Raw genomic sequence first — 11682 nt, forward strand, 5'->3', positions numbered from 1 at the left:
AAAACTTTATTTCAGATTTTAGGCAAGACATCTTTTTCCACTGTGGATAAGCTGCCATAGAATATTGTAGAATATCTCAAAATCTAATTTCAGAAACAATCTTATTCTAAACTTGGGAGAAAGGATGCAGGATATCACAGCATAGCCTGACTGACTCATGATTGCATAGAACCCGAATGTTTATTTACGCAGCTTTGTCAGTAAGTTGCTTTGAATTTTCCACACCCAACACCATGCGATTAGAAGAGTCCTATTCTCCCACTAGTATACTTCCGAATAATTTTCAAAGAGCTTTGCCATTTCAATACAAGCAAGATTATTACAGATTAGTAAAACAACTCTTCAGTAAATCTGGCTACTGTAAAAAAAAATCCACTGATATTTCCCTTTCTATATCCAATATAAGTGTTCACCTAATGTAAGTGTTAAAGAGGCCTTAAAATGATATAACTTTAAAGGGAAGTCACCTTTGTTCAGGTATAGAAATGCAGTGATTAGATTAAGGAAGCTGCATTACATATTACTTTATAAATTCTGCATTCCTTCATTAATTGGTATTGCTGTAACTACTGCTTCATCTAGGTATATCCCCAATAACACTAAGATTTTAAAAAAGTCTGAACTTGATCACACTAAAATCCTACTTAAAGCTATATTTTGAAGAATTTCAATGCCCAATTGTTGAGTAGTCTTTTAAAATCCAGCTGGTCTTAGAACGGGCAAACTACTACGCAAGTATAAGATTTCAAAAATGTTCAGCATAAACCCATTGATATTCAAGTTATAGACTATTTACAGCTCATATTGCACATTTACCTTCAGTAAGACTCTTAATAGCCTCCTTGTATTTCTTTTCTTGGAGGCATTTTACACCAAAACCAATGATGCCTGGACCACTACTTGCATCCATCTCCAAAAGCTTAGAAATATACTGCAGGGCCTCTTCTGACAAAGTACCTGCTTTCAGAAAAAAAGAAAGAAACAAACAAACCATTATACAGAGTTTCAGATTTAAAAAAAATGCAACAGCACATCTTATCTACATAAATATGAGCCTCACTCTTTGAGCTCAAAGTAAGAAATTTATTTACTAAACTTTTTTCTAAAGGTACTACACACTTATCACCCTCCACCCCCAAAACCTTCCACGTCCAAAACTTGAAAAACACACAGTAATCTAAGTACCCAGTTACCACCAAAGAAAATAAACTGTCAGTCTGACACCTGAATTTTTAACCACTTGTGTTAAACTACTACAGGTATATTTCCTTATAAATAGAAACTAATTCCTTCACGGGCTTTCATGTAAGCCCAGCTAAATGCCCACATGTCAAAATCTGCCACTGATAAATCAAAATAATTTCCTTCCACAGTAGGTCTTGTGTGCCTACGAATTTGCTGGGATAGGCCTGCTGAAACAGTCTTGCTTTGAAACCACATAATTTAATATCTTAGCTTAATTTTAACTGATGCCACTAACTCTTTATGACTGTGTTTAGCCGTGATTTTAGACTTGGCAGTCCTTGCTTAAAGCAACTGCTGTGACTTGCAGTAACAGTCTCTGACCTACTATTTTCTTCAAAAAAATAAGGACTCCTTTGACATAAGGGTTGTCTTTGATTTGCATTTGGTAAAGGTGACTAATAATGCATCTGAGTTACCATCCCACAAGTTTGGGGCCTGAAGGACTATGACATGGTTGGAATGGCTCAGACAAAAACAAACAGCCTCATTAAAACTGGAGCACCATCCTTTCCACCCCAATACGGCTGTGAGATGGTGAGATGTTGTCAGAGCATTGGTGTATAAGAACTGTGCCAAGCAGATGCTCCTTTTCCTTTGAAAATTAGTTTCTGCATGTTTCAACTGTAAAGCATCCTCACGTGGAAATAAGAGTCTAGGACTCATTTATCTTCATCCTTTTTCAATCAAAGTGAAAAATTCTCTCTCACTGTTTCATGAAGCCTACTGTCAAAACTGGAAAAGGCATTCTTCTACCTAAGCTGAAAGTTATTTCTCTTTACATAAATCAGACTGTTTTTTTTCCCTGATTTTCTTTCCTTGTTTCAAAAAGAAATAGAATCAACTTCTGACACCTTGAACAATAAAATGAAAGATCAAAATTCAGTGGTTATATTTGAAAATGCTGAGAAAGCACCCAACACTATTGCAATGTTTTTCATGAACCAAAAAATAGCAATTGTATACTTTCAGATCCCTGCACTATTGAACATACCACGGTATTTTTGTTCCCCTCACTGATTCTCCTTTTCTACTTAGAACATATATCTAAACAGATCTGTTTATTCCCTATTCACCATGCATTCTTTTGAAGAAAGTTCCACAAATGTTTGGGTCTTTTTGCCAAAAGAGATTTTCTTTGTCAATAATAACTTCAGTGTAGCCCATCTTCAGCCTTAGAGCACTGGTTAACATTCTCCACTCTCTGTTCCAAGCTTAAGAAGTTAAATTTCATTTATGCTGCTTCTGAGTTTTTAAGGCCTTTTTTTTTTTTGCAACTTTGCACATTGCCAGAGTTGGACTTAACATGGAGAAGTTTTTTGCCAATTTACAGTCACCACTCAGTTACAGAGCTAAGAAACAGCAAATCGTAGGACCAAACACTGCATTTCTGTACCGGCACAAACAAAGCATAAAAGTAAATAGTGCACTTGCATTGGGTTGTGAAGGGTAAAAACTTGTAAAAAGATTGTAACAAAACTATGGAACAAATAACTTAAGCCCCAAAAATATCTAAATCCATCCTACTCACCCGACTGAACGAAGTGCAAGCAAAGTACTTCTAAAGGATAACTCGCAGAAGGATACAAAGCCATCATATCATTACAGGCCTTTTCCAATCTAGCTGATTCATGAGGAAACTTGAAAGGAAAAAAAAATAAGTTATTTGTGTGAATTATCAGATATGGAATATTACATCTCTTCACTGAAGCAGATAGGTTAACATAACCTTACTTTTGACAAGCACTGAATAAAGTCCTTGTAAAGATTTTGGTGGTCTTCGCCAGGAACAGGGTCAGCAGAGTTCACCGCATTTTCAAATGCAGTCAAAAGCTGAAATAAGAAATAATTAGGAGAGAAAGAAACAGTGACTCTAAGAAAAGGTTATCTTCATAGCATAGACTATTTCAGGCAGAAGGGACCTACAACACCCATCTAGTGCGCCTGCCTGACCACCCCAAGGCTGACCAAAAGTTAAATCATGTTATTAGGGACACTGACCAAATATCTCTCAACCACTGGCCAGCTTGGGCTATCAACCACCTCTCCAGGAAGCCCGTTGCAGGGTTTGGCCACCCTCTCGGCAAAGAAATGCTTCCTCATTCCCAGTCTGAACTCTCCTGTTGCAAATTCGAGCTATTCCCAAATGTCCTGTCACTGGACTCCAGGAAAAACAGCTCAGCACCTCCCTCTCCATGTCCCCTCCTTAGGAAGCTGTAGAGCCGTGAGGTTGCCCCGCAGCCTCCTTTGCTCCAAACTCGACAAACCCAGAGGCCTCAGCTGCTGCTTATAGGACCTGCCTTCCAGCTCTTCCATAGTTAAGTGGATATTTACATCTTATTATCTAGATCCTACCAATTAAATTTACACTAGTACTGTGAACAGAGAAAGTCTCAAAGTTCCTTATCACAAAGTAGTACTCAAATAGAATCCAAAGCACATTAACTGCCTGCTACAAGATGAAGCAGTAATACACTGTTTCATACCATAAGACGGGCACAAGGAAGACGAAATTTGTGAGAACATAGACTCTTCTTCAAACCTAATCAAAATTCAAAGAAGGAATTGGTAGCACAAAACCTAGGTTACTGTCCTCTAGGATTAGGTGTCAGCCCTTCCCTCTGCTCTTGTCTGGAAATCTAGTCCTCATTTCTTGACTCCTTATACATTGGATAACAGATACCACAGAGTACACCACCAATAAGCATGCCAAACAAAAAGTTGCCCACGGTTTGTCACAAGCAAAACACTAAATAGGAGGTTGCCTTCAACGCCACATCCTTCTAGGTTCAGCTGCTTTACTCAAAACTGCAATAAACTGAACTGTAGATTTCCATGTGAAAACTATTCCTGATATTTTTGTAATTTTATTTATTTTTGAAACTTCTTGTCCCCAAAAAGGCGAGCAGTATAGCCTACAGCACCTCTTTTCTGTAAGAGCTCATAACGTAAGGCATTTGTCTTCTCAAAAAGTAGAGATCCAGATACAATTTTCTGCTGTCTGAAAGTATTTCAGTTTCTATTTTCTACCTTCTGGAGCACTACTGTCAACCAGAATGGTGATTTCCACCTTTCATGCTGAAGTAGGTTCATCTTGCAAGAGCAGACAAGCCAGATAAAACAAAATTAACTTTAGCCATAGAGAACACAGGATTAGTGTAATTCATTATCTTTCTGTTTGCTCCAATTAGTTTTGACATTCTCCCAAGAAGAGAGAGCTTAAAATCTACAGGAGAAAGGAAAATTTGGACCCAAACAATGCTAAGCACTATGTACAAAGGAAAAACAGTGTTAAGTTAATTCTTTGACCCTCTGGGGAAGTTTCTTGTTTTGAATAATGCCTACATTCTAGACTCTGTGAAAGCTTATGAGTGATGCTTCTCATAACATGCAGAGGTAGAACTGTGCTGCAGCACTACACTGTGCTACAGGGCAAAGTGGGGCTCCAGCAGAATTTAGGAGGCAGTTAATGAGGGAGTTCCAGGAAGACTGCTTGGATTTAGGTGTTTATTCCACATAAGGCCCACCACAGGCAGCTGCAGCCTCACCGTTTCTGTCAGAAGTTAAAATCACACACCTTTTCCTGAGAAGTTTAGTACTACTGCAGATTAACGAGACATGAAATTGCAAGATTTGTAGGGGTTTTAAGGCTTCATTTCAAGTCCAGCTGCAGTATGCATATGTATGTATGTAGATGAGGAGGGATAAACATTACCGACTGTTCGGTCTTATTATCCTGGGTCTGTGTACTGTCTTTCAGCAACTGGATCATCTTCTTCCAAAGCTGATGAAGCTCTGCCTTTTCTATACCTTCCTCCTGTTTCATCTGGATCAGCTTCTGCCATGCTTCAGCCACCTGTCAACAGGAAGCAAATAAGTTGCCAATCTTTAAAGAACTGGATACAAGCTTTCCAATTACTGGGCACTCAACCACATCAGGGGAGACAACAAAGTAACTGTTAAAGTAATGACCCAGATTTACCTGCTTTCTGATTAAAGCAATAACAAATCCCAAAGCATTGAGAGGGACCTGTCTGCCTTACAAGGTACAGTAAATAAAAGAGGCAACACCAAAAGTGTGAATTCTGACTCTGGCTCCTGGAGGAAATAGTAAAAACAGACCTAAACAGTCCTCTGATAAGCTCTGAAGAAAAAAGGGAAATCTGGTTGGAAGAACAGCAGCAGTACATGTTGAAATTCCAGAGTGGAAAAATCAACAAAACTGAAAAAGAGTAAATAGGACCCTGCAGCCTAACTTGCAGTTTCCTGTTACACAGAGAGCAAGTCTGCTTTCATATGCTATTAATATTGAATTTAATTTCAGAAACTGGTATATAAAGATGCTTTGGAGCTAATTAATAGTAATGAGCCTGATGCTAAGTGATATGTAAAATTTTTGATTTTCCATTGTTGGAGAAATGGTGAGAAGATGTCATAAGACCATCCACCACATTGTAAGAAAGAAACCCTTTCAAAGGAAGAGTAAACAGCGTAACTACAACAATATGTATCCTTTAACATTACTAAAGAGACTATAAGCAACGTTTCTGTCAAACCCTTCAAGAATTTAACAGCTCCACCTCGTGGTAAGCGACCAGAGCCACAACTACTTTGCAATGATGCTGACAGGGACACTCTGGGAGTGCTTGCTGGGCTGATGCTTGGGTTGCCCTGAAGCAGCTTTACAGGTCCTGACAGTTATGTATGGAATACAACACACAGAATAATAGAATCACAAAATGTTTGGGTTGGCATGAGCCCTCCCAGCTCTCCCAGTGCCCCCCCTGCCATGACAGGGACATCTTCACCAGCTCAGGGTGCTCAGAGCCCCGTCCAGCCTGGCCTGGGGTGTCTCAGGGATGGTTCATCCACCACCTCTCTGGGTACCTGGCACAGGCTCTCACCACCCTCAGGACAACAATTTCTTCCTCATGTCCAGCCTGAATCTCCCTCCTTTAGTTTAAACCATCAGCCCTTGTCCTGTCACAACAGGCCCTGCTCAAAAGTCTGTCCCATCTTTCTCACAGGCCCCTTTTAAGCACTGAAAGGTGCACTAAGGTCTCCCTGGAGCTCCTCTTCTCCAGTTGAACACCCCAACTCTCTCAGCCTGTCTCCAGCAGAGCTGTTCCAGCCTTGGATCATTCCTGTGGCTCCTCTGGCCCTTCTCCAGCAGGTCCATGTCTGTCCCATACAAGGGAAATCAGCCACAGGCAATCGAGTTCAGGTTGTTTACAAATTCCACCCTACCCCTGGCATGAAACATGAGGACAGTCTAGGAAGGGATCACCACACCAGTGAAGGGCTAATCAGACACCTAGAGTTGGCCAAGCCAGGCAGAGGATACCTGACTCACATGTACATGTAAATGTGCATTTGGTATCATGCTTGAATTCTGGAAATAAAACAGAAAATGATGTTCTAATCTTTTGGCCCATATACTAACATCCTTTGCCAAGTTTTGGGAGTTTAACCGATTGCATCCAAGTCTGTTACACAGTGGAAAAAAAAGGAACATAGTTAAAATAATTTCTTCCTAGCAGTTGTCCACACAGGGACCCTGAGTACCCTGTAGCCCAAAATACTGGGGATTCCTTGATGAAAAGTAGTTACTTTTGATCAAAGGGAAATTTCTTAGGAGAGAAAGTAGTCAACCTACCTCTAAATAGTTCTTCTCTTGATGATACAGGTCCACAAGCTTGTTACACACATCATACCATTTTTGCTTGTCAGCACTAGAAGGGAGGAAGGAAGAAAATTCAACACAAACAAGCTAAGTTTTCTATAAAATAGTATAACGGTTTTCAAGTTCTGTCAAATAATTTTAGTAGGTTCAGTTGCCAAACAAATATTTAGAATAAATACTACAGATCACCCTAAAAGTTTTACTTGTTGCTGCTGCTCTGAGTAAAAAAAAAAATAAAAAATACTTCAAGCCATTGTACTTTTCTTTTTGAACAATTTTCAGATTAAGGAAACAAGTTGAACACTCCAGTCAGTTCCAGTAACAGCTGAGAGTCAGACTTGTTTAGAACTGTACCTAGAAGAATCAGATGACATATAACCTGTGATCTTAAAGCAGATAAAAATAAGTCTCCTTATTAATGCAGACAGTGAACTATCAGAGCTAAATGCTTAAAGGCACTGAGTTTAGACAGAGAACATTGAACAACAGAGAATTCTCTAAACTACTAACCTCAAATACAAGAATTCCAAGAGTTTTTGTGCTATCAAAAGAGACAGGATCAAGAAACCTTATACAGGCACAGCAAATGTGAGTAACAACTGCTGAGCCACTGTTGTGACAAGGTTTAACAACAAAAAAAGTCCTACCCTGTGTATCAGCAATGGCATTCACGGAGCTAGAAATCTTAAGACTAAATTATGGAATAGAATTTCCTTTACCTTTCATAGAGTTCTAAGAGCTTTCGGTAAACATCTGCTAAGTCGCCTTTGGCATCTGTTTGGTTGGGTTTCTCATATAAATTGGCTAACCCCTTTAAAAAAAAAAAAAATTAAAAATAAGTAAGATTTTATGTCAACAGTTATGTGCCATGCAAACACTGCAAGTTCTGCCTGTAAAAATTATTCTATTGCCTTCAATGATGTCATGAAAAAATCTCTGAGCAGTATCTACTTTGATACTTCTGTACAGTCTTCTGAAGCTACTTATTTTAAATTAAAAGCTTTTCTCACTTTCTTAACTAACACCAACAAGTATTTGAAACTTGCATATATTACAAAATCTTGTTTGCATAATAGACAGTACACAAATCACACTAAGTCATATGATAAAAGATCTATACCCAAGTATCATACTGTCTTGTACAGTAACAGAAATCCAGAATATGACTGCAAAACTGAGGAAATTTCAATATACCTTGAAATCAGACACCAACAGTTATACTTTAAAATGTATTTGTATTTAAAATACTAAGAACCTTACTAACTTAGAAAAATATCAATTGATGGTACCGGAGACAGACTTAACATACAACCTCATGCTTCAGAAGTCTCCAAATAACACAACCACATATTGCAAATAAATACTGTTACAGGTTGCCATGCACACACCAGCCAGCACATAGCTATTTTTAATGTATACTGTTGTTTTTAAGTAACAACAACATAATTCAGTAACAAACCCCTCAATGCTGGAAAAAGAAGATACTGGGTAAAACATTTTTTCTCCTATGAGAGAACCATTGTCAAATGTTTCTTGAGCTACAAGCATGGAAGTCCCTAAGCATGGATGAATTCACTGTATTCATGTTATCCCTTGCACGTTTCACTGCTATCTATCTGGTCTGCACAAGAAACACAAAATTAAATACACTGAAACTGAAGTTCACCCTGCTATACATATGCAGCCACCCACAGCTTCACTTTGGACACACAAATAATTTGAACCTCAGCCACTCCAAAGCTTCAGTAGAACTAAGGGCCTCAGGAAAACATGATGTAAGTCCCAGTACTGCTGTATTCCCTTATTTAACTCCATAGTGACATTTTTAGGGAAAGAAAAAGTGAATCTGGACGTTCACGCACCTGCCACGCCAGTAACTGGTTTGGTTCAAGTTCAATAGCCTTCTTATATGCTCCTTTGGCCTGATCAGGCTGCTCCAACTCAGCAGCTGCCAGGCCAATAAATACCCAGGCATTGTAGTTATTTTTTTCTTGCTTCAAGACTGCCTAGAAATACACAATTTTAAGTTAAACTGATGAATGAAATGCATTGACTTTACCCTTACAGTTTGGTGGACTATTCCATATGGTAACACTAGAAGTTAAGAAGTTAAATTTTTAGGAAAAGGCTAAGATTAATAACTTCAGCTTTTCATACCAGAGAATGCTCCATATCTGAACTCTTCTGCCAGTAACCGTATCTGTAGATCAGCAATTAAAGAACTCCCGCCAAGGATTTTTATCTCTATCATTCTAGACTTAATATTCTTATTGCCACATAAAATGCAAATGCAAAAGCAACAGGAACAAAAGTTTACGTGTGGGCAGCTAACATGATCAATGAAATTAAATTTGAAAAATCAATCTCAGCTCTTACGACAACAAGGTACTCGACATTCCGCATTACCATACAGCTGTAAGGGTATAAGCACAGCAAACAAAATGCACAAAAACATTTTACCTTCCAAGTAAAAAATTAATTACCTTGCAATGTTTTAAGGCTTCCTTATATTCTTTATTTCGTATTGCTTCTCTGGCACTCTTTAATGCTGCCTTCACCTCCTTATTCGACATTGTGGCTATTAACTGAAAAGGACATATAGACAGTTCTTATAAAAGGATATATTGAACTCAAAACATTGTTAATATCCTACTGTACCTGCAGAGTGAGCATTTTAAACATAGAAACACACAGAAACACACCAAAATGCACAGAACATTAAAAACTGCTGAAAGAAACAACATGGTTAAAATTAGTAACTTACACTTATCTTCAAGGTAGGATTAAGTCAATATTCCAAACAGTTAAATGACACAAAGTATCTACCCCTAAATGAAATTTTACTTAAGGTTTAAAATAAATTTAAACAGGAGGAAAGGTGTTACATGGCAGTCACCTTAGACTCCTAGAATTATAGAACCATCCTGTGCTGGAAGGACCCACAGGATCATGGAGTCCAACTGCTGTCCCTGCAGTGACATCCCCACAGGTCACCCCGTGTGTCTGAGGACGTTGTCCAGTCTCTTCTTGAACACTGTCAGGTTGGGCTGTGACACCTCCCTGGGAGCCTGTTCAGTGTCCAGCACCTCTGGGTGAAGAACCTTTTCCTCATGTCCCACTGACCCTCCCTGGCACATCTCCTGCCGTTCCCTGGGCTCTGTCACTGTCACAGAGCAGAGCTCACCCTGCCCCTCCTGCTCCTGCTGAGGAACCTGCAGCCCATGAGCTCTGCCCTCAGGCTGCTCTGCTCCAGCTGAACAAACCCGGGGACTTCAGCTGCTCTTCACATGGCTTCCCCTCCAAACCCTTCACCAACTTCGTAGCCTCCTCTGAACACCCTCCAGTAGCTTTATCTCCTTTTATCCTGCGTCCCCAGCCCTGCACACAGCGAATGCTCCAGGTGAGGCAAGAGCAGAGAGGAACAATGCCCCCCCGCCCGGCTGGCCGTGCTGTGCTGGATGCACTAGGACACGGGTACCTCTTGGCTCCAGGGACACTGGTGGCTCATGTTCAACTTGCTGTCAACCAGAACCCCCAGATCCCTTTCCGCAGAGCTGCTCTCCAGCACCTCATTCCTCAGTCTGCCCGTACAGCCAGGGTTGCCGTGTCCCAAGTGCAAAATCCGGCACTCAAACTTCATGCAGCCAGTGATTGCTAGGAAGGCACCCTGCCTATATTTCATTTTAAAAGAGGAATTACTAAGCAGCAAACTGTGCCTAAGAGGCATATTACCCTGGACAATGTGCTCAGGTTCTGGTGTGGAGTCTGCAGAAGGACCACGGCCATGGCCCGCTTGTGGCACTTGTTCATGGGCCACGGTGCTCCTCACCCTTCTCAACACCTACAGCAGACACCGTTTCCTTACACCCAAAAGTGATAAGCATCAAAGGACACATTACAGAGGTATTTGCGCTCCTGAAATCTGCCATAATCGTGCATTATTTTGATGCATATGGTAAATTTTTTGCCTCAAATCCGCTTTAGAAACACCACAGTCAAAACTAAGGTTGAGAAACAACACTGATGGTGCAGGCACTGAAAAAGGCTGAAAAAGTGAGAAACTTAAGAACAAAAAAAAAACCTTTTAGCAGATGAAGAGATGAAGAGAGTTGAAGAGTTGAAGCAGATGAAGAGAGGATGAAAGGCCTAGGGAGAAATTAGAAAGGAAAGGACAAAGGAAGATGGTGTATTCCAAAGATTCCCTCAGAGAGAGAAAGAAAAATGAAATCTGTCAAACTTACATGGCTCAACAGCTCCTGGAGACAAATTCTCTTCCTGAGAGGGTAAAGACTCCTCGATCACCACAAACACACCGTTCCGCTGACATTTCGGAGCCTGAGCTCCATTTTCACCTACAGAGAAACGAAGACACCACGTCAGCGCACAACCGGGCGCCCTGGAAGAGCCCGGCCCCGGAGCGAGGGGCGCCCGCGGCCCGCCTGAGGGAGCGGCCCAGCGCCGGCAGCCACCCCCGCGGGGACGGACACAGCGGGGGAAGGACACGACGGACCGACCCGACCCAATCCGTTCCGATTCCACCCGACCCGACCCGATCCGACCCGACAAGACCCGACCCGACCCGACCCGATCCGATCCGATCCGATCCGATTCGATCCGATCCGATCCGATCCGATCCGATCCGATCCGATCCGATCCGATCCGATCCAGCCCGATCCGCCACCTCCGGCCTCACCGGCCGCTTCCCCTCACCCGCCGCCGCCACCGCCCGCGCACGCGCCCTTCCCGCCCCCGGCCGC

General features: G+C 41.1%; 1 protein-coding gene across 14 annotated transcripts in view; it reads right to left on the minus strand.

Annotated features, from left to right (window-relative positions):
* SKIC3 (SKI3 subunit of superkiller complex) overlaps positions 1-11682 on the minus strand; it is a 50016-nt gene that overhangs the window by 38202 nt on the left and 132 nt on the right. Inside the window, exons 1-10 of one of the 14 annotated variants that reach the window (XM_065046544.1) lie at positions 11636-11665; positions 11167-11277; positions 9409-9510; positions 8788-8931; positions 7645-7736; positions 6899-6974; positions 4958-5098; positions 2977-3075; positions 2774-2882; positions 817-957 (exon numbers count right to left, since the gene is read on the minus strand). In XM_065046544.1, coding sequence (XP_064902616.1) covers positions 817-957; positions 2774-2882; positions 2977-3075; positions 4958-5098; positions 6899-6974; positions 7645-7736; positions 8788-8931; positions 9409-9498 — 892 coding nt within the window. In that variant the 5' untranslated portion in view covers positions 9499-9510; positions 11167-11277; positions 11636-11665. The other 13 variants (XM_065046537.1, XM_065046541.1, XM_065046534.1 and 10 more) reach the window with 13 other exon arrangements.

The sequence above is a fragment of the Columba livia genome, chromosome Z, assembly GCF_036013475.1.
Source record: "Columba livia isolate bColLiv1 breed racing homer chromosome Z, bColLiv1.pat.W.v2, whole genome shotgun sequence".
In the NCBI taxonomy this organism is placed as follows: Eukaryota; Metazoa; Chordata; class Aves; order Columbiformes; family Columbidae; genus Columba; species Columba livia.